This window comes from Ursus maritimus, unplaced genomic scaffold (assembly GCF_017311325.1).
Source record: "Ursus maritimus isolate PB19 unplaced genomic scaffold, ASM1731132v1 scaffold_22, whole genome shotgun sequence".
NCBI lineage: Eukaryota > Metazoa > Chordata > Mammalia > Carnivora > Ursidae > Ursus > Ursus maritimus.
In genome coordinates this window covers 14,741,881-14,765,598 of record NW_024424675.1, presented here as the reverse complement: position 1 = coordinate 14,765,598, position 23,718 = coordinate 14,741,881, and the positions used below count along the sequence as shown (strand labels likewise).

General features: G+C 42.2%; 1 protein-coding gene and 1 pseudogene across 4 annotated transcripts in view; one reads left to right on the top strand and one right to left on the bottom strand.

Moving 5' to 3' along the window:
* PLCB1 (phospholipase C beta 1) overlaps positions 1 to 23,718 on the top strand; it is a 660,507-nt gene that overhangs the window by 543,368 nt on the left and 93,421 nt on the right. For all 4 annotated transcript variants that reach the window (XM_040637987.1, XM_040637985.1, XM_040637986.1 and 1 more), the window contains exons 24-27: positions 6,235 to 6,367; positions 8,812 to 8,865; positions 11,779 to 11,998; positions 15,652 to 15,832. In XM_040637987.1, coding sequence (XP_040493921.1) covers positions 6,235 to 6,367; positions 8,812 to 8,865; positions 11,779 to 11,998; positions 15,652 to 15,832 — 588 coding nt within the window. The remainder of the gene's footprint in view (positions 1 to 6,234; positions 6,368 to 8,811; positions 8,866 to 11,778; positions 11,999 to 15,651; positions 15,833 to 23,718) is intronic.
* LOC121104675 lies at positions 23,357 to 23,475 on the bottom strand (annotated as a pseudogene).

Here is a 23,718-nt window from a genome sequence, read left to right as displayed (position 1 = left end):
GTGGCTCAGTTGGTTAAGTGACTGCCTTTGGCTCAGCTCGTGATCCTGGAGTCCCAGGATGGAGTCCCATGTCCCTGCTCAGTGGGGAGTCTGCTTCTCCCTCTGACCCTCCCCCTCTTGTGCGCACTCTCTCTCTCTCTCTCAAATAAATAAATAAAATCTTTTTTAAAAAAAGAAATGTTTTTAATTCCTTAGAAATATGCAGTGGATACATTATTTAATTTCATTCAAGGTAATATAAATTCAAGGTACCAATTGTATGTGTGTTTGAGGAAGTTCTATCTTGAGGGAAAAGCTAGTTCTGACAAAGCCATCCTCATTGCCCACATCTGTCCTGAGTGGACTGGATTTCTACATGATGAAATTATAAGCCTTGCCCTTGATATTCGGTTAAAACTGATGACTACCTTGCCCCTTACTCATCTGGTGTCTGAATCAAGATGCCGTCATCCTAACCACTACATGGAAGGGACTGTACCTTCTAGGTGACTCAGGCAGGGCAGCATCCCAACACCTCCAATAGTACAATAAATATTTGGAATTTGGAAGACCCCCTTACTTACTATATTACCCTCTCGAATAAATTCCTTGAATCCTAGTTTTTATTGCTTGATTGTCAGATCCAAATTTTTAATGCCCTGGGTGGAAGTCTTTTCAACTGATGTACCAAATGGCATCACGTCCTTCTGCAAAACTTGTAAAAAAAAAAAAAAAGCCTTTCCAGTTATCCTCTTACTGATCCACTTGTGTTATATTTTAAAGTCACTTCCGGTAATCAGAAGGGGGAATGAAACATGAGAGACTATGGACTATGAGAAACAAACTGAGGACTTCAGAGGGGAGGGGGGTGGGGGGATGGGATAGACCGGTGATGGGTAGTAAGGAGGGCACGAATTGCATGGTGCACTGGGTGTTATACACAACTAATGAATCATCGAGCCTTACATCGGAAACCGGGGATGTACTGTATGGTGACTAACATAATATAATAAAAAATCATTTAAAAAAAAAATAAAGTCACTTCTGTTCATTTTGGAAAGAGGAAGGATATACATTTTTTTAAATAAAATCTTAGTTTTAACAAGTCCATTTTTCCATGTTTTGAAGGACAAAATACTGTAATGGTTCCATTTGGCCACTAGAGGGCAGGCACCTAACACTGTAGTTCGTTCTGCACAATTTTCTCCACCCAACTATGCAAAATCTGGTGCAACTAACATACTGTCTTTGAACCTTCTTTCCTTGAAATTTATTTAACTGGATCCCAGGAATCTCTCCATTAAATTGAGAAAACTGATATTTCTTGTTCTTTTGTTTTTATCACAATTTCCAGTAAAATATGAAAGTATTTTATGCTTATTTTATTCAAACTCATAAAAAAGAATATTTTGGGAAGGGCTGGGTAGAAATAAAGTCACAGGTGGTGACCCCCACCGAGTCTTTTGATCGGGACAAGGAATTTGGTTTTTGCATTTCAGCTCACGTATCTATAAAGGGGAATTATTCAACCTTTCAGTGATGATGTCACAACCTTTAATTCTAGGGTTGTATTACTGCTATAGGCATTCTTTGTTTTTCAGTTCTTGTGTTTAGCTGTTCTATTTAACTCATTTAGCTTTTTATACATGAATGCCTTTTTAGTGTAACAGAGTAAACTCTTTGAGAATGATGTTTGTACATCTCTGTATTTCAGCTGCAAATTAAGTTACCTTTGTGGTTCCTTAAAAGTTGTTATTAGCATAGAATTCAGAGTAAAGTAGGGCAGTAGTGAAATTCAGACTTCAGATTCTAACACATATTCAAACACTAATCCTGCTGTTAACTGGGAGCCCTCTAGCAAGTTATCCGACCTTTAATAAAGTCTTTAGTAAAGACTTTTTAAAAAAAGATTTATTTATCCATTTATTTGAGAGAGAGCGCGAGAAAGAAAGAGCACAGAGGGAGAGGGAGAAGGAGGCTCCCCACTGAGCAGATAGCCTGATGTGGGCTCAGTCCCAGGACCCTGCGATCATGACCTGAGCTAGAAGGCAGACGCTTAATCCACTGAGCCACCCAGGCGCCCCTAGTAAAAGACCTTTAATAACACCTTGGATTTCTTTGCTCTATAGTGGAGTTGAGAAGGCAGCCGACGCTGGCTGCAGTGTGGCTGGTGTGTTTAACACCATCTAGCACTCGCTGATCCACAGCTGCCTCTACAAGCACTCTCCATGAGGGAACGGTCAATTAGATTTCGTACCCACTGTCCTTGGTTAACACAGTATTCTAAACATCAGTCTGATATATTTGCCACCATAGATCCTCACTAAATTAATAAATAAAATTTGTTTCCGGAATATCATAAGAGACACCTGATAAGTATCAAGCAAAAAAAAAAACAAAAACAAAAACCTGCCGAGGAGCCCCCAGATTCCTTAGTCCAGCATTCAGTCCCCCATACCCACCTCCGGCCCCTGGGGCGAGGAGGTGGGCGTGGTGGGCTGCCGGTCCACTGAATTTCCCAGCACGCCTCTCTCGCTCCACGATTGCTGTGGGTGCATTGCTCACCTTGACTCAATCCCCAAAATTCTAGACAAACTCTGCCCCTCCGAGCAGAGCGTAGAGATGAGCAGCTTCTGGGCCAAATGTGGACTCAAGATGTACTTAGTTTGGCCTCAGTGGTTTAAAATTAGGAGTTCTCGCACATACACACACACAAAATTCATTTTCCAGCTTTTCTCGAAGTCTGGGCAATAATAGGGCTGAAGGTGAGTGGCAGCTGCCCCTTTCCAGGCATTCCCTCTCCAACTCTGGCCATGGCCCCACTTTGCCCTGTTGCATTAGGTCTGGTTGCTTTGCTCATGTCCATCCTTTTCATTAACTGCCAATTTATGTATAGTCTGAGGGGCACCTGGCTGGCTTGGTGGGGCAGGCGACTCTTGACCTCAGGGCTGTGGGTTCAAGCCCCACATTCGGTGAAGAGTTTACTTAAAAGTAAAATCTTTAAAACAAAGGACTGTACGATGTGAATGGCGCCCCCTGGGGTTCTGCAGTGCAATCCACCTTCCTGGAGGCATCTGGGGGTGTGACCCCTGGACTAAGCAAGCATGTCTCCAAAGCTTACCTCAAAATCCAGCACCAAACCTTGGTGGTCTCTTTATCCTCAGTTATAACTGTAACATGTTTGCCTGCATGTTTATTGAACATTTATCTGCTTTTAAGCAAAATCTCTCAGAATTGATACATTATGTCAGCTTCTGGGATGTAGGGCTTTGTCTTGCATAACCTTGATAAGCAGAGATTTGTTTTTCCTTCAACTTAACTCAAGTTGATGATTGAGCTTGGTTTCCCAAGGGCGTATAGCTACATGGGATGTCTGTAAACCTGATACGAGGCAAAAATAAGCTTGCTGGATTCATTTTGAACACACTTGCAGCCTGTTACCCCCAAGACACCAGTTGCCAAAAAAAAAAAAAAAGCCACATACTGTTGCCTTCATGAAAGCTGGCTTGCCGTCACCTCTTTTCTCCTCCATCAGAATTTTCTTTTACCCTGTCTTTCTCCAGAGGGCTAATGTTAGCCAGCTGTCACATTGGGGAAAAAATGTGATTTATCTCCCACGTGGTTCCAGAAACCTGCCTGGATATAGATGGGGAAGGTCGGATGCCCATGGAACAGGAGCTCCCTCCTGCCCTGTTTCCCAGGCAGCTGAGTTTGGTGACCGCAGACTGGGAGGCTGGGAGGCTGGGAGGTTGGGAGGCTGAGAAGCTTTCTCCCACCTTATTCTACCCAGAGAACCAGGCCCAGTGGATGATTCTACTGATGTCCCAGGGCTCTTTCCCACGTTCCCTTTGCTTCAGTCCTTCCCATGCAAGGCACAGGCATCTCCTTTATGAATTTTGTGGCCAAACATCTATGATATTTCAGTCTTCTCAAGTGTCCCACAAACCCAAATGCCTGCAGGAGTGAAACAGGTAAAACCTAAATGAGTAAAGAGGGAACCATCCTAAGAGGGGCAGAAACCACTCCATTCTAGCCCAACATGGGGAATGCAGGCCCAGCATTGCTGATTTGATTTTTCAAGAAGAGCAAGAAATTCATTTTATTAGCATAAAATCTCCTTCATTAAAATATTTGGCAACATTGGGTGAGCCAAAGAAAACATTTCCATGCACTCTGTTTGGACCCCATGCCTCCAGTTTGCAATTTTTTTTAAAGTTTTATTTATTTAAGTAATCTCTGCACCCAACATGTGGCTCGAACTGACAGCCCAAGATCAAGAGTCACATGCTCCTCTGACTGAGCCAGCCAGGAGCCCCCACTTTGCAATTTCTTGGTCAACAAGGAATATGCAATCCCTCCCTTGGCATAATGCTTCTAGGGAGAATTTTCCTGATGGACGTAACTTAATAAGGTAACCAGAGTAGGACTTACCCATCCAAAGTAGCCATTTTTTCAAAAGGCAGTGTTCCACCACAGTGAGTTCTGTAGGCTGGCTAATTTCCTCCTTTAGGTTCCTGCCTCCCACACTTTATTTCCAGCCATGAGTCCCAGGGCTAATCGCTTCTACTTCAATACCACTAGCCTTGAGCAGGCCATGGTAGATAAGTAGGGGTGATTTGTTGAATTGAAATAAGTACTGCCATCACTGAAAGCAGTTTTGGAATTCGTGTTTTAATGATGCTTTTGGGGGACAGAGTAAAAGCCACTTGTGACAATCATTCTCATCCTTCATTTTCCAAAAATGTTTTCATATGACCTGTTGTCTGTAATTACATGACAGAATATCACAATGTTGGGCTTCAGATGACTTCTGGCTATTTCCTAATATATATATATATTTTTATGTACTACCAAGTAGAACATCGGGGTAGCCATTGTCAGTAATGTCTGCCATCAACTTGGATGGCAATTCTAAGAAAAGAGCTGCAGGGCATTTCAGAATTGAAATGCCTCATTGCAATGGTATATGATGACTACTGAGGCAATTATCTTATACAGACCAATGCTTATTCAACAAACATTTACTAAACATTTATTCTACATAGGACACAGTGGACTAGTTGCTGGAGGGAATGGAGTGGAGATTTCATAAATTCCAGTGCATTTATTATTATTATTCACTGGTAGTATTGTACAAACTTAAAAGCTTTATTTATTTATACACACCTATTCACTCTGTGCCAGGAACTATTCTAAGCATTTTATAACTGTTAACTTATTGGAGCCTTTAAACAACCTGACAGTGTACACAATATTATGACACCCAGTACAGACACATCTTCATCTATAAAGACAAGGAAATTGAGGCAGAGAGTTAAGTGACTTGCCCAATACTACACAGCTAATAAATGGAAAGGCCAGGGACACCTGGGTGGTAGAGTCAGTTGAGCAACTGACTCTTGGGTTCAGCTCAGGTCGTGATCTCAGAATCGTGAGATTGAGCCCTGCATCGAGCTCCGTGCTCAGCACAGAGTCTGCTTGAAATTTTTTCTCCCTGTCCCCCTGCCCCTCCTGCTCATCCCCCACCCTCTCTCTTAAATAAATAAATAAATAAATCTTAAAAAAAAAAAAAAAAGTAAGTGGCAAGGCCAGAATTTGAACCCAGGTAAGTTTAACTCCAAAATCTGTGCTTGTATCCACTGTACCAGTTAGCTACTGCTGCATAACAAACAACTCCCAAATTCAGTAGCTTACAACATCAGCAATGACTTACTATTTTTCATGCGTCGTTTGATTAGCTGGGCAGTTCTGCTGATTTGGACCAGGCTCAGCTCATGTCAGCTGGACTCCCTCATGTGTTTGTGGTCAGCTGGGGCTGGCTGTTCTAGGAGATCCTTACCTAGATGACCCGGCTCTCCTCTACATGGTGTCTCATCCTCCATGGCTGTAGCAGGGGTCTGAGAAAGGACAAATTCGCAAGTGCCTTCAGTCTTCCACTCGCAGCACATTAGCTACTGTCTCATTTGACCAAAGCAAATCACATGGTCCTGTCCAGAGTCAGTGTGGGAGGGCACTACAAAAGGGCATGGACATTGAAAGGTGTACAAATCGGGGCTTTTTAAAAGAATTAACCTACTGTGGTCATGGTTCAACACCATGCTGTTTTTACCCTGCTTTCCAGACAGTTTCAATTTGAGATTTCAGACTCCAGACGAGTTGTGAAAATTCTAAATCAAATGTAGCCTTGTTGGCTTACACAAGGTCATAGAAGAACAGTAGAAAATGTGGAAAATGAAAGGATGTTTATGATTATAGGCCGATCCTGGGGAAACACCGTCAGAAGCTCCAAGTGAAGCCAGGACAACGCCAGCAGAAAATGGAGTGAATCACACTACGTCCCTGGCACCCAAACCACCTTCCCAGGCTCTCCACAGCCAACCAGCTCCAGGTAAACACTCTGAAAAGAGAGCTATACTACATGACTAAGAGCCTCCAATTTATTTGTGCAACTTAAGGAGATAGCATGGGCAAGATGCAAGGACGTAGGATGAGCTCCAGGAATGTGTAAAGAATGAATGAATGAATGAATGAATGAATGCCAAGAGAGATTCGTGAGCATTCATCTGGCTCTGATGATAACTTTCAAAGCTACAACAAACCATTGGCCAGATCTCCATGTCTATTTAAGTGACCAATTATAATCCATATGCTGGCAGGGGTTGTAAAGGGTTCTTCATGCAACTTATAAACAGCTATGCTTGACAAGCATCTTCTTAGCTCTGCCTGACTCATTAAGTCTCTGCCAAGAATTCCTTTCCATCTTTCTCCAACTTAATTTTCAACGGCCTTGGGTGTCCACCATGTGCTGAGCACTCTGTTCACCCCTTCAAGTGGATTGACTCATTTCACTCTCATGCCAGACCAGTGAAGGTAGCTTCTGTCATTGTCCCCATCGGGCAGATGAAAAAATTGGTTTTGAGATGAAGAAGTACTTCCTGAAGGCCACATAGCTAGTGAAGAGGGAAGTCAGGATGGACACAGTTCCCTATGATCCCAGTTCTTGCTTTCAGCTCTACTCCTACCAAGGGTCCACTTGTGTCTCGCTCCTTAGAAAAATCCTTCGATTTCTTTGTAGCTCATTTTGACCTTTGATCTAAGACTGCTTTAGGCAATTCTCTCTCCTATGTATGTCCCCTTTCCCCAGTAGGTGGTAGGCTCCCCAGGATAGGCTTCAGTTTGATGCTTCCTTTGCACAGACCTGAGGAATAGCATGTTCTTGACCACTTTTTGTCTAATGGGTTAATATAAAAGTAAATGGAAGGGAGAAGAATTTCCTTCCATGAAGGTATGTCTTCCTTGTCTCCTTCCTTCCTCACCCTACTACAGCATGGCAGTGATGAAATCCAGATCTTTTATTTGGAAGGGAAAGGGTATTTCTCATGGGGGAGAGTGAGATTTTTAAAAAGCAAATCAGACTGAATTTGTATCAAATGCGCATGAACTGGGACCTGGGCTTTTAAGAAGGCTGTTGAGATCAATCATGGTAAGAAGATGATTTGACCATAAAGAGTGATATTTTCAAATGAAGATTTTTATATACCAAATACAAGCATTTTGAGTGCTTCTGGAATATAAATAAGTCATTTAAATATGTGAGCAAATATAGTCTTGTGCTTTGAAGAGTAAAAGAAAATTTGGCATTTTAGCACTTGATTTTTTTAACTTGATGTTTTCAAATAATTTGACTTACAGAAGCATTTTTAAAACAGCACAGAACTGTAAAACTGATCTCTTCTTCCCTAGTGTTAACATCTGTCAGAATCATGGTACAGTTATCAGACCAGGAAATTAACGTTGGCACAGTACTTGGAAATGAACTACAGACCTTATTTGAATTTCACCTGCTTTCTATTAATGTCTTTTTTTTTAAGTAGGCTCCACGCCCAGCATGGAGCTCAGTGTGGGGCTTGAACTCATGACCCTGATATCAAAACCTGTGCTGAAATTAAGAGTCTGACACTTAACCAACTGAGCCACCAAGGCGCCCCTCTACTGATGTCTTTTTATTGCTCCAGGTTCCAAGTCAGGATCCCATATTGTATGTAATTGTCATGTCTCCTTAGTCTCCTTGAATCTATGACAGTCCTTCAGTCTGTCCTGTCTTTTATGACCTTAACACTTTTGAAGAGTACTGGTCAGTTCTTTTGTGCGAAATCCCTCAATTTGGGTTTGTCTGATGTCTTCGGGTGATTACAGTGAAGCTTTGCATTTTGGGCGAGAATATCACAGAGACAATGCTATCCTTCTCACTGCATCATTTCAGGGGTGCCTGATGTTAGCATTTCTCATCATCAGTGATGTTGGATCACGGTTAAGGTGGAGTCGACCAGGTTTTTAAACTGAAAGTTCTCATTTCCCCTTTATAGATAATAGTTATCTTGGGGGAGATACTTTGAGACTATGAAAATATCCTTTTTCTCCTTCCACCTTACCGGATAATTTTGGCATCCACCGGTGGATCTTACTTGCCATGGTTATTACTGCCTGCTGGTCAGCGTTTGATTTTTAAAGGACAACTTGCCATTCCTGATGTTGCCAAAAGGTGGCAGTAGCATTGTTAAAATGCAATTCGTTGACAGGCGTTTTGATGCAAAGTGGAGGGATGTCCTTTCTGTCTGTAAATGGAGCCTATGGATTCACATTTAATTAGGTTTGCCTCAAAGTAACAAAATGAAGACATTGCTTCCAAGGGTTTTTTTGCCATTAATTTTCTCCTACAATTTGTTATTTCTCTGTAAAGAGACTTAGACCCAAGGGCCAAACTTAGTTGTTTTACGGGAAGAGTACGATTTTTAAAGTTAAAGGAGGCTATTTCTTGTCTCTTTATTTCAGGTTCTGTAAAGGCACCTGCCAAAACAGAAGATCTTATTCAGAGTGTTTTAACAGGTAAATGCCGCCCTCGTCCGCCATGGAATTAGGCAGCTGAATAATATGCAGCATAAGTATTTAGAGAGAGAAGATTCCCCCTCATCTCTGAAAAACATCATTAATATTTCTTCTCTGAAAACATCCACAGATAGGCCATTCTAGTTCAAGCCACACTACACAATGTAATCATGTCATCACAGAGAAGTAACCATATTTGGCAGATAGGACTCTATGGGTATAAAAATAGTATAATTTCCTAAGAGATCAATATTAGAATCAAAGGATATTTTCATGCTGGAAATATGACCCAGCAAACAGGAATTCACACCTTTAATAATGAGCTGTATTTTAGAATGTGAACCATTTGGGGCCACAGAATATAGAATGTTTAAGAACTATGATCCTGTTGGAACATAATTTATATTTGGATAGTTCCTTAAACTAGTGGGACTAAAATTGTACACGATTTCTTTAATACAACGAGCACCGTGTGGCAGAATCTTCTAAATGTTTACAACATTTGGCCCAATACACAGAAGAAAGGCAAACACGTGTTCACCAAAAGCAGCACTTCTGGTAACAGCCAAAAACTATAAACACCCCAGATGTCCATAAACAGTAGTGTAAATAAATAAATTGTGCTGTAGTCACAGAATAAAATAGGGTGCAGCAGTAGGGATAAATAAACTATGATCACACACAACGTGAATAAAATTCACACGCACCATGTGGAGGGCAAGAGGCCTGACACAAGAGAGCACATTCTTTGTAATTCCAGCTACGTACAGCTAAAAACAGGCAAAACGAATGTGTCTGTTTGAAACACGGATTCAGATTATACTTGGGAGGGGAGAGGGGTTGCAAAACCCAAAAAGAAGATCTCTGAAGCACAGCTAATTGTCTGATCTTGATCTGAGTGGTGGTTATGAAAGCCTGTTCACTCTGGGAAAATGTGTAGAGGGGGGTGGATTTATGATTTATGCGCTTTTTAGTGTGTATATTTCACCAATACGTAAGATCTGCATCGAATAATTACTTGAGGACTGTATTAAAACATGTTCTTAAAGATTTAATTCCATGTGCAACAATATACGGTTAACACATAAAACAAAAGACAGAAATGTGAATACAGCATGATTCCAGTGTTATTTTAAATGCATAAATGTGTAGACAAAGGCAATGGATATGTACTGACATTATGTTATTAGCAGTGATGATCTCTGGGTGGCTCGTTTATGGGTGAGACTTGTTTCTCTATGTAAATGAACGTTCCCTTTATGCTTAAGAGCCTATTCAAAGAATAGCCTTTTATCGCAGACTTTTAAAAAAAATAGTAGTTTCTCTTGAATTCTTTTTTTTAATTGTAGGTTGGAGCATCTTGAACCCTCTTGCTAAACCGGCTGTTGCAGGAGTGCTCTATACCATTTTAATGAAGTGGGATTGAATCTGTTACCCAAAATATAGCAATTCCTTAGGATTATAAATTCTTAGTATAATCAGTTATTATGCAATCATAATGAGTCCATTTGGACCTGAGGGAAACCATTAGATAAATGTACCTGATTCTCTTCCTGGCCTCTTTCTCAAAAGGAATCGAATGTCAGGAGAATAGACACATTATAAAAAAAGGGGAGCATGTTTCATTTGCTTAACGACCTTAACATTGAAGCACATAAATTATAATTCTGATTTCAGTGTTTATCCACCAGATAGCTCATTTCTATTCAGGTCTGTTGTTATTCATGGCATGTATTATTTCCGAATCTCCTGACAGTTCTAAATATTTATGATAACGTATTTTTGGTCCCAGAAGGAGAAAGTTCAAATGGAAGGATGGAATCATGTGAACTCTGACTTAATTTAGGTCCAAACAAATGATAATCCATTGAAGTTAAGACACCGTCAGTGTGAAGGCACCCCACTATTCATGGATTGCTAAGAAGGACAATCAGCAACAAGTTGTGGCTGTACAGTGCATCTTCATTTCAGAGATGTTCACTTTAAAATGTATATTCTAGAATTGATGAAATATGTCGGTACAATACAGAATGTTTTAAGGTCTAGCTCTGTCACATCAAATGTTTTGTAAGCACTGGATAGAATACCACATAGTAATGTACACTACCACTAACCCAAGGGACCCTCCCCCACTTCAGTGCTTTATACTGGAACATGCTTGTAATAAATCCAAACCTACCACGTCTATGCTGTGAAGAGTGCCCCTTAGAGACAGTGCTGTATGCATGGTCATTTGTCAAGCCTTGACAGGCATACTGCCAGAAACGGTGTTCAGTACTTTGCATGATTCTTTCATTTCAGCGTCACAACAACCCTAACAAGTAGTGGGATTATTGAGGTCCTTAAAGTGGATCCTGTTGGTACCCATCCCTTTCTCATCTGGTGCACCCAGGCCCCAGCTATGGTGCGAGTTGCTGCTAACAGGTCATAGCTTCCCATTCTCTTGAAAATCGCCCTCAGCCCAAAGGAAGACCCTCACCAGGAGGGGTCTCAATTTGCAAAAGACTGGCTTTCTTGCCTCCAGTGTGAGACCCGAGACCACACCATTGCTCCACTCCTTCCCCTTCTCTGTCTTCTGCACTCCCTTCCTCCCCTGAACCCCTCTCAGTAAATCACATACACCCAAATCCCCCCTCTCGGGCTCTGTTTCTAGGGAAGCCAAACTTTCAAAAAAAAAAAAAAATTATAAGTGAAGAAATTGGGTCTTTGAGAAATCTGGTGATGGAATCACAAAAGTTAGCAAGTGCCAGAGCCAGCCTGGAATCCAGATTCGTTTGACATCCAAGCTCTGCTCGGAAGCTCCAGTTGGCTGGGAGCAAACAAGTATTGCCCGAGAAGCAGGTTGCTACTCCTCTTTACGTCTGTGTTTGCAGTCCTTCCACGTCTGTTAGCTCTTACACTCATTTGTTGCAGAAGTGGAAGCCCAGACCATCGACGAGCTAAAGCAGCAGAAATCGTTTGTGAAACTTCAAAAGAAACACTACAAAGAAATGAAAGACCTGGTTAAAAGACACCACAGGAAAACCACTGACCTTATCAAGGAGCACACTACAAAATATAATGAAATTCAGAATGATTACTTGAGGAGGAGGGCAGCTTTGGAGAAGACAGCCAAAAAGGACAGTAAGAAAAAGTAAGCTGAATGGGTATTTCTGGTGTGTTGTCTAGTGGGAAGGAAAAGAGTCCTTTACATGGGTTTTCGATGTCTTACACCACATTTTGGATCCAGGGCAAGAAGGAAGGCCACCTCAGCTCAGTCTTGCTTGTGGACTACATTTCTTTAGTTGCCCGCCTCCTAAGAATAGATATGCAGGAGGTCCTATCCTTGAGTTCAGGCCTGTGGGCCCAATACCAGGTGGCCGACTTCCCCTATTATAGCTGTCAACCTGGTAAGTCTGCAAGCTTGCCGTGTTCTAGAACCTAGTTGAAGAGGCGACTTGTTACAGAAAGAGCTGCCTTTGCTGAAACCTACAAAGGCTTGTACAGGTAACCCTTGTGTTTGGGCCTAGGGATCCCCACAGCCCCATGTACCCAGACTGGACAGGGAGAAGGATCTCTCTCACATGCATTCAACCAACATTTACTGAGTGCCTGCTGTGTGCCCTGGGGACACAGCAGTGACCATGATGCAGTTATCACCCATAAGCAGCTAGCATGGCGAAGCGGGGAACTACGTGATCATGCAGGTCACCTGCCATTGAGCCGAGCCAGATACGCTCTATTCCATCCTTCCTTTCACTTCCTTACGGAACAATCTTACCTTGATGCCAGGTTAGAGAGAGATGTAAGAGGCAATTTCAGATCCATATTGTGACATACGATTGAATACGTGCTTAACTTAAAGGCGCCATCAAAACCCCGTACTTGGGTTTTAAAAAGCAACAGCGTCACCATTTCTTAGAACTAGAATAGTCTTAGAAGCCATCCAGGTGAACTGCTGCCACTTCCTCAAGGAGGAAGCCAAAAGCTAAAGACATTTACACAATTATGCAATTGCAGTTACACAGTTACACAAATGGTTCAGGCAAAGCTTGGCCTAAAACTTCTAGATTTCTGTTGCAGTGATGGATACATATGTGGTCGTTTGTTTATTCGTGTATTTGTTTACTTAGAGTATGGAAGTAACTCTTCATAGAAGACATATGTAAAAATCCTACGAAATTACAAAAAGGGAAGCAACACACATGCACAGTCTGAGTGGCTGCCGGTTATCCAGAACCGTGGTCCAGTGTGGCAGTCACTAGCCACATGTGGCTTTTGAGCCCCTGAGAAGTGTCTCATGGAAGTTGAAATGAGCTGTAAGTCTAAAATACATACCAAATTTCAAAAACTGCATTTAAAAAAGAATATAAAATAGCCCAGATTTTTATATTGACATATTGATTTTACTTTAATTACATGTTGAAATGATAATATTTTAGGTGTACTAGGCCCTATAAAATGTGTTATTAAAATTAATTTCACTTATTTCTTTTTACTTTTCAAGTTAGCCACTAAAAATTTTAAATCACATATGTGGAAAAAAATCAAATACATGGCCCATGTTATATTTCTACTGGACAGTATCTACTGCTTAATGTGATTTCTGTCCTTGAACACTGAATTTTAGCTCTTAGCTTCTGAGAAAAGGGAATATGGGTTAGACAATTCTCCTTATCTGATTAAAGCAAACTTGCTTGTTTTTCTAAGAGAGACAAACATTTTCCTGGTATTAAATTACAGAAGAATTCATCTCATGGATCTTACACAGGCAATAGTAGACAACAGGGGATAATGTCTTCAACCCTGTTTTTACACAAGATGCAGAAACACTGTTCCCTTGGTTATTTTTTTATACTTTTCTTCAAAAAATAAACAAAAATCCCTAAGCAGGTTGTATCGAAAGATACATCAAGAGAAACCTCTCTTTAAGAGGCAAAGCACTGAGGTCCGATTATGTCCGTCTCTCTCCCATCACCTTTGATACACATTAAAATCCTGAAAATACTTCAGAGTAATAAATGGAAACGTTGTCCATTAGATTAGCTTCTTATTAAAATATCCACTGTCTCAACTGAGCTTTCCACGTCATGGGAAGAGCAGATCATTTAAAGATAGTTTCTGTCTAGACACGGGCACGCAGTGTTTGTGTTGTTTTTAACAACACAGACTTTGCCTTGCTCTAGATGTCTGTCCTGGGATGAGCTGCTCTGGGCTCCCCCATACTGTGTCCTTGCACGGATTGTCTCACTGAACCTCAGTTTCCTCAAATGCAAACTGGAGATGGTCATACCTACGTGTTGGGTTGCTGTGAACACCGAAAGTGGAGAGTGCCTGGTAAACGTTGCGTGGTCAGTAACTATTGACCTGTGGCCTCTGCTGTGGTGCTTGTGGCTGATTGAAGAAATGGCTTCATGTTCTGGCTACACTGACTTCCTACTACAAAAGGCAATAAACGTATCTCCTGTTCATGCCAAGATGGAGGTCACTTCACCAATGCTACTTATTGTGATATTGGCAAATAAACTTGTATTCGTGCCGGGATGGAGGGCCACCTCAAAGCTGCCATGCCATTCTGATGTATCAGGTGCCATAAGCCTTGTAGAGGGTTCATTCTCATTTAGTATGGCACATAAAAATGCAAAGAGAAACTTCTGAGGGAATTCTGCAGCCCTTATTTGCCACAGTGGGATCCTAACACCAACTTCAACCAATTGCCTCTCCTGAGGTACCATCAATGCTGGCCTGAGTCAAAGTGAAAGCAACAGGAATTAGGGCCAGCTGATTCAAGAAACTTCCACTTGATCCACCTGGCCACAAGTGAAAAATATGGAGACAGAATCTGATGTGCTAGATATCTTAGGTGGTTTAGTTTTCCTTCTGCAGAAGTTTCCATATGAATGAAGAAAACAGACCTGCTCTTAATACCCCATTCCCAATACCGTCTCCTTTTCTGTGTGTCCTCAAAAAAGTAAGAGCACAAAATTTGAAGGACTCACACCATATGTTTGAGCACGATAAGTTAGTGAGAATTGCTTTGATTTATTTTAACATTACTCCTAAACTTCTCAATATCTGTATAATTCTCTGACTATGAATAACTCGAAGACAGTCACCCTGCACAGAGTAAGCACTCAATAAATATTTTTCAATGAACTCATGCATCTCCTTTCTCTTGTAACCTAAGCATTTGGAGGAAAGTGCCATTTTTGGTAGAGCTATCCATGAAGTTGGTATATCCCCCAAAGAAATGTATTTAATAATGTATCTTTGCTATTAAAAGATGCCAAGAAACAAAACATGTCAGCTGGGGGGGGGGGTTGCCAGCAGGAGGGGTCTGCACATGCTTTTTGTTTTCTATCCGTATCACCTGGATGCAAAATTCAGCACCTCTTCAACTCCCCTGACAGAATCCAACCAATATCAAGTGTACTAAAGTCATTATAGGACATAAATAGCTGAGAATTACATTATACATGTCTTGTTAAAAAAAATAAAAGATAAAAGCCTTAAAAGATCCTAGGGTGGGGGGATTATCTTTCTCTCCACCACTACCACAGGGTCCTCAGCCTCCTGGCTTTCCTTCTCTGTCCCTACATGAAACCTTAAAAATGTCATCCCCTCTCTGTGCTTGGAGACCCTCCGTTGCTAGGCTTGTCCTTGGGTATCAGCCTCTATCTCAAGTGGTTTATTAAAACATTTATTTCCCAACACAGCATTCTATCTAGGAGGGGCTGTGGTGTACAACCTTTCCTCCACCTTGTTATGACCCGCACGTTTTGTGAGTCAAGCTCTGTGTCTCTGCAGATCAGATCCTAGCAGTCCTGACCATGGTTCGTCAACGATTGAGCAAGATCTTGCTGCCCTAGATGCCGAAATGACCCAAAAGTTAATAGACTTGAAGGACAAACAACAGCAGCAGCTGCTTAATCTTCGACAAGAGCAGTATTACAGTGAAAAATACCAGAAGCGAGAGCATATTAAACTGGTAAGCCCAAGAAACGCAATTGTGTTTGTATAGCTGGAACCCTCTTTTCTATGGAAAACTCTTGATACTCTTGGATAACTTTAAAGAGAGACAGTGGGGGCTCCTGGGTAGTTCAGTCGATTGGGCGGCTGGCTGCCTTTGGCTCAGGTCATGATCCTGGAGTCCTGGGATTGAGGCATGCATTGGGCTCCCTGCTCAGTGGGGAGTCTGCTTCTTCCTCTACCCCTGCCACCACCACCCCCAACTCGTGTTCTCTCTTTCTCTCCCCCTCGCTCACTCTCTCTCAAATAAATAAACACAATAAATACAATCTTAAAAAAAGAAATAGAGACAGAGGCAGATCTGGCTGGCACCTTCCTCTGGCTTCCTTAGCCAATGATCTTACCTTGATGCCAGGGTATAGAGAGAGGTAAGATGCATTTCTCAGATCCATATTGTGACGCGATTTAATGCGTGCTTAACCTAAAAGCACAATCAAAACCCAGTACTTGGGCTTTAAAAAGCAACGAAATAATTTCTTAAAACTTGAAATTGCTTAAGGGCACCTAGTGTCCACCACACTAATATTTTATAAGCTCCACTATTCCAGCATCTTCACCGAGCTCCTCTCTGGTACCTGATGATGCTAAGTTTTATTGTTTTTATTTTCACTGACTTATTTTGGGGTTATCATAGTTTTGGGGGGAAGAATCTTTGGACTCCTACAAGGAATTTAAAAAATGCTTATTTCAGTTCAAGAAAGTTAAGAACATGCTACAAATAAATGTTTACTATTTTTGGTGTCACCGGGTCTCGCAGACAGTAAACAATACAGTCCACTCTCCTACATTTAGGAGAGTGTCTACATGGCCAGTATGGGATGTTGTCTACCCAAGTGCTGAGGCCCCCTGAGACTAACGCCATAGTCTCTCTTAGTGATCAGTTTCGTCCTGCAAAAGGTTTTCTCACAGGTTGTGACATTCTCTTCCCTGTTGTTGATGCCTTGACATGTAGCAGGGTCATGATAAATATTTGGTGACAGATTAAATGAATCAAATGATAAAGTAGACTTGAAAACAAGCGTGTGCCCCAAACAAAACAAATGAGTAAACTAATAGAAATTAAAGTCATGTAGCCGGAGTTTGTATGTGTTTGAATGAGCTGTCTGTTTCTTTGCTGAGGGCCTGTCCATCTAAGAGGATTCTGAAGCTGTTTCTGCTTTGGAGATGGTTGGATGGTTTAGCCATTGGTGGATGGGTTAGCCATCACTGCAAACTAGGTGATTCAGTGTCATGCTGTTGACCTAGCCCTAGCTGCCCAATGATAATATGCAAACGAGTAGGTCAAAATCATGTGAGGAGCTTATCAAGCATCAGATTCCACTTGGCTGGTTATTCTCAACTTCAACATGTATCAGAATCACTTGGAAGGCCTGTTAACACACAGATTGTTGGTCCTTGCTCCACATTTCCAATTCATCAGGCCTCTTGTAGGGTTGGTGATTCTGATGCTTGAGGTCCCAGGACCACACTTTGAGGACCGCTGCCTGATTCCTAAATGTTAAGGCTCTAGGATTTATTTTTAACAAGCTCCACCTGATTTGGGGGAAGCTGCCTTGTCTGTGAACCACTGAAATAGATCTGAGCCCTGAAGGAATGGTTGGGCAGGGGTCAGGTTCAGTGTAAGAAAGGGATTGCCTGACAGGCCAGAGAAAGTCAAAGTAAATCTTGGTGAGAAATAATGGCTTTGCGACCTTGCTGAACCACAGTTGTCTGATTTTCTCCAGTACCTCCTCCCTAGAACTCTAGAAAATAACAACTAGAAAGTGAGGAAGTTGGGATTTGAACCTTGGTCCTCTGATTGTAGAGGTCCTGCTTTCGAACCGTTGTGCAAATACCCCTGGTAATTCAGATTTCAAGCCAAGCTTATCATAACAACCTCGTATCTACTCACGCAGGGTAAGCACAGCCAACTCCTTCATTACAATGACTAGGATACTGTACTGTCTCTCTCTCCCTCTTCAACAGCTTTATTATATAGGCCATGGAATTCACTCTTTGAAAGTGTATAGTTCAGTGGTCTTTCGTATATTCGTGGATATGTGCAACCATCAGTGCAATTTTAGAACATTTTTACCCCCTCAAAAATAACCCTCATTATGCATTCATTAAACAAATACTTATTAGAGACCTACTCAGCAAATATTTTCAAATCGGAGAGGATAAAAATGACAACAGCCCCAGACTTTATGGAGATCACATTCCAGATGAGGGGGTCAGACCATGAACAAAATAAGTTGGTAAGGGGCACCTGGGTGGCTCAGTCAGTTAAACATCTGCCTTTGACTCAGGTCGTGATCTCGGGGTCCTGGGATGGAGCTCCGAGTTGGGCTCCCTGTTCAGCAGGGAGTCTGTTTCTCCCTCTCCTTCTGCCCCCTCCTCCCATCACTCCTTCTCTTTCTCTTTCTCTCTCAAATAAAGTTTTTAAAAAGTTGGTAAAATATGTAGTATGTCAGGTGGTCCTAAGGGTTAGGAGAAAAATCAATGAGAAATGGGGAAATAGGGAGTGGGGATGGAGGGAAAGTTGAGGAACATGCTTTGAAATTTTAAGTCACGTAACCAGGGAAGGACTCCCTGAGAGGCAGCCATCTGACTTACCAATGAAGGACTGACCTCTACAAACACATGGGGCAGGATTTTGCTCAGCAGAAGGATTAGCAAATGCAAAGACCCTGGGTCAGGGATGGGGCTCTCTGTTGGGGGACCAGCAGGCTGGCTCTGTCTGAGGCTCTCAGAGATGGGACTTCCGGGCCTGGGGACGGATCTCTTAGAGTTGTAGGCCTCTGTGTTTCATTCCGAGTGAAGTTGATGCTGCTGGAAGGATTTGCATGGAGGAGCAACATGACCTGAAGTAACCTTTACAAGGATCACTCTTCTAGTACATGGTGAAGAGTAGGGCCCCCAAAAAGGGCCATCCCAAAGAAGAGTTCAGGTGAATGGTGGACCAAGGGGTTAGAAGTCCTGGGGTTCTCTGGCAGGTGACTGTGTTAGACAAACAGGGTGACTATTACTTGGAGGACTAGGCAATCCACCCATAATCATCTGGAGTTGCCGCAGAGTTCCAGCCTCTGGCAAGATTCCAGTCCCCAAGGAAAGAGATGCGGCAATTCAGCATAAGAGGAAAACTCAATAGCCGTAGAGTCCCAAACCAAGAATTCAGAGTGTGGATGAAAACAGGCCCAGACATGCCAGAAGGGCCTTTTGGGGAGCAGGGGACTATACGAATGGGTGCAGAAATCACAGGGAAGAGGTGCACAAGCTCAACGTCACAGGAGGAACACAGTGTGAGGTACCACATTGAATCCCACCGGAGGAGGCCACACAGAGGGGCTTAGCAGATTTTCTCCCAGAGGAGAAGGTTGGCTGGGAACTAGGGAGGACCAAACTGAGCTTCTAAGTGGAAAAATCCCCCCTGCAGGGACACTGGAGCAGGAGAGATAGTGGGACTCCTCCTCAGGGTGGCAATCCCACAGCAGGTGCTTCTACTCGCTTCTCCCTAAGAAGGAATGAGTGTGTCCATACTAAAAGCTTTGGGGCACCTGGGTGGCTCAGTCGGTTAAGCATCGGCCTTCGGTTCAGGTCATGATCCCAGGGTCCCGGGATGGAGTCCGCATTGGGCTCCTTGCTCAGCGGGGCTGGTGGGGTGGGGTGGGGGGGTTCTGCTTCTCCCTCTCCCTCTCTCTTTCCCCCCTGCTCGTGCTCTCTCACTTGCTCACTCTCTCAAATGAATAAATAAAATCTTAAAAACAAAGAGAAGCTTTGAAGAGTTTCTCAGAAAAACATACATACAAGTCCAAGCCGGTCTGGCCCTTTCAGGCCAAATATACTCAAAATACTCACCCCGTCACCTTTGTGATTGTGGATTTGGGTTTCAGATAAAGTCCTGATGTCTTTGAACACAGTTGTATTCTTTTGCTAAGAAGGCGAAGGCCCAAACACCAGGATTTAGAACCACACAGCTTGTTTTATGGCCATTTGGAGGCATCCACAATTTCTACTACATGCCCTTAGCTGGCATGTATCAGAACTTCCCATCACTCCATTTGTAACAACCAGAAATTGTTCTGCCAGGAAATCTTTTGACCGAGAGCACCCAGCAGTATCAGTTCTATCTTTGCTGTGGGTCCGAGTTATGAACAGGCCTCTCAGGCTAAATTAGACAAACGGAAGTGTAATTAAAAAGCAAGTAGGCCCCAGGTAAAAAGGAGTATTTGGGTGATGAGGAAAATTAAACAAGATATTTCATCTTCCAAAATTGCTTTGGGAATTAAATACAGATGTGTTTAGGTTAAGGTCTATACATTTCAAATGCTGGCACCCACACTTCAAGGATCAAGAAAGGAAACATTACACCAATAAACTCCCTGCCAAACGTTCAATATTTGCGGGGCGCCTGGCTGGATCAGTTGGTAGAGCATGTGACTCTTGATCTCGGGATTATAAATTCGAGCGCCACATTGGGTACAGAGATTAATCAAAAATAAAATCCTTAAAAAACAACTTAATATTTGCAAAACACTGGAGATGAAGATGAAGATGTGGTTACCACACACGCTCAGGGAACAAGTATCACAAAGTTATAAAAGCATATGATAAATGAAATAATAAAGGTATCAGCAAATTGATATGAAAACCCAGATGTGGAAGCAATTTATGGAACTCTCTAAATTGATAAATACCCACAGAATATTTTTGAGGTAATTGTTCGTAGGAGGTATAAAATGTACACGAAGCTTCATAGACATTGTAGCTTCAAAGACGTTTTTGTACCTGGCTAAAGACGAAGCTTGACCCTTCAAACTCTGCATCCAAATAGCTCTGCAGCCTGGTTATTCAAGTGTGGGTCCCAAATCACCAGGGAGCCTGTCAGACAGGCAGTCTCCTGCCCCATCCCAGACCGGCCAGATCACAATTTGCATTTTAATAGGAGTCCCAGGTGACTTGTTACACATTCAAGTTAAAGAAGCACAATTTGAGAGCCATCGATCCTTATCTTTGCTCAAAATGTCTTTTGGAATTAAGGCTAAGGTTCCTTTTAGTTGAAATGGGAAATACAGCATATGCTCCATTATTCACAGCTTGATCTGCAAGCTGGAGGGGTACCTATCCATGCCCAAGGTACAGGCCTGTGGAAAGCACTCCTGTCCTTTCCTGCCTATACTGGCATCAGAAGAAAACAGTTACTTTCAGTTAGAGGTGAGTGAAAATAAAGATGTAAATTCCCCAACTCCATTCAAGCTCTTGCACTCCCTGAAATCTCTCCATAGATATGGTGAGGATCTGTGAACCCCAGTTGGGGACCCCTGGTTCAACGATAGGTTGGGGAATCTACTCTAACTTAATGTGTTTTTCATCAACAACCATAGGTTGACCCTGAGTTTGGTCATACCATTAGGGTTACGTTTTCATTTTAAAAGTGACTTTGGTATGGGGTGCTTGGGTGGCTCAGTCAGTTGATCGTCTGACTCTTGGTTTCTGCTCAGATCATGATCTCGGGGTTGTGAGATCGAGCCCCACGTCGAGCTCTGAACTCAATGGGGAGTTTGCTCAAGATTCTCTCCCCCTCCTTCTGCCCCTCCCCCCACTCACTCCTTTTCTCCCTCTCTCTCTAAAATAAATAAATAAATCTTTAAAAAATAATAAAAATAAAAGTGACTTTGGTAAGTGAGAGAAAAATCTTAGGGTGTCCCTTTGGGAGCTCTTGACGACTGTCAGTAATGAGTCCCAGCATCACATTCAAGCTTAAAAACCTGTAGCCTAGTGAGAGGGGACTCCATGGTGATGTCCCTGGGGGTCACTTCTCAACTGCAGCAGTGCCTCGCCCGACATCTTGTCTTCTCTCTATTTCTTCTTTTTCATGGCTTCAAGAAAAGATTTCCTCTTTTTTTCTCATGGTCACCACACTATCCTCTGCAGAGGCTTGTTTTGCTTTTCTTTGCTCCCTGTTTTCTCCCCTTTCTCATATTTTAAGTCTCCCACTTGTGCCAGTCCCATTCATTCCTCCCTTCCTTCACATCAACCTTCATGGCTGCTGTTGTTCTTATATACCCTCCCACTTACCTCACCAGCAATCATTTCTGGGCCCTAAATCAACATTAGTATCCATCCACCTGAGTTCCCCAAGTCCCTGCCAATCCCAAGGATTGAAAGATGTGTTTCACAGTGAAAGCTCTGGGTGAATCCTGACCAGCTGCTAATGGATGGACCATTGGGATGTGAGTAGTGATGAGTGAGTGAGGGTCTAGAGTCAAAGGTCATTTCTGGCCACTAATCTCCCACTGAATAGCTGTGTGACCACACTGAACTTTCATTTTCTCATCAATCCAGTGGATGTAAGAACAGTCCTCACTTCATAGAAGTGTAAGGAGAAATAATGAGATAATGTTCACAAATCATTGTGTTTAATGAAGCCTTTAAAAAAAAATACATGCATTAACTAGGAAATCCTGACTTCAAATGTAAATGTGTGTCGCAGTTTTTGACTTCCTGCTGCAGCTTGATGGAGCTCATTGCCTTCCTTTTGATGATTTCTATGAGCACCATTTGCTGTTGCAGGCTGTAAAGAAGCCAACCTTGAATTTTCTCCCTTCTGTGGTCAGCCAGCTGAAGTATATGGGCCAGGAGTAATTACAGTTTTAGGAAGTAACTTTACTGAGTTGTGGTAGTATTCTCTGTCTTCCTCCGATATTCTGACTTGAACATAGGATTATTTTTCTTGATAAATAAATGACTTAACTTTCCTAAAAACTTTACGTTCTCCACCAAATAAGAAATGACAAATAAATTAAAAGCTTTAGTAGTGAAATAAAGAATGAAAGAATTGTCCAAATATGTTCTTGTCAATTTTTCTAATCCCCATTGGGTAACCCTAATAGAGGGGATGTTGTTTTTAATATATATATCATATATATACATATATATATACACACATATATATACATATATATGTAATACATATATATATATATATGTAGAAATTGTCTTTATCTTAAATCCCATTGCTTTAATTATGAACAGAAATGAGTATATTTCCATGTGTGTATTGGCCATTTGTATTCTTTTTTTTTTTTGGACAGGAAGTAGGATTTATTGGTGGGCATGAATAAGAGGAGGGAAGCACCAAGGCTCTCAGGAGTGCAGGGCCCACCATTTGTCCAGGCGGCCATGATTAGGGATGTATTTCACCCCACAGCCATCGCGAATGAGCTGCTTTTCAGCCACATGTCCTCAATTCATTCGTATTAAACTTATTAAAGCCCCACTTCTTGGAAATGTGGCTCTCTTGGTGGTCGGGAAACTTGAATTTGGTCTGAGTAGGGCCTTAATCACATGCTCCTTGTTTTGGACCTTGGTACTGATGGATATGGTGACTTGGCCAATGTGGACCCTGGTCACCGTGCCCTGGGGCTTTCCAAAGGCACTCTGAATACCTTTGTGGAGCCTAGAATGAGGATAGCACCAGCAGAAATGCTTGTCCATTGGAAAGGGCTGTCTCCAAGGACCCTTAGGGCAACCAATACAAACAATGGGCTGCATACACTACTCTTTGCAACCACTGCACACCAGGCCCCCAGGGGAGAGCATCCTTAGCTTAACTGGCTGCAGATTTTAGTCTTTTTTCTTTTTACAAACTGCCCATTCACATCTATCACCTACTTTTCTGTTGGATTGGCTCCTTTCCTTTTGACCCACAGAGTTCATGTGGTATATTTTGATTTATAATTTTGGGAGGTTGGGCGAGTTAGAGAGTGTGAAATACACTTATATAATCATTCATTCATCAAAAGTCACTGAAGGCCTCTCATAGTCCTCATACTGGTGGGGGAATTTGTGTGGACCAAGCCTAAA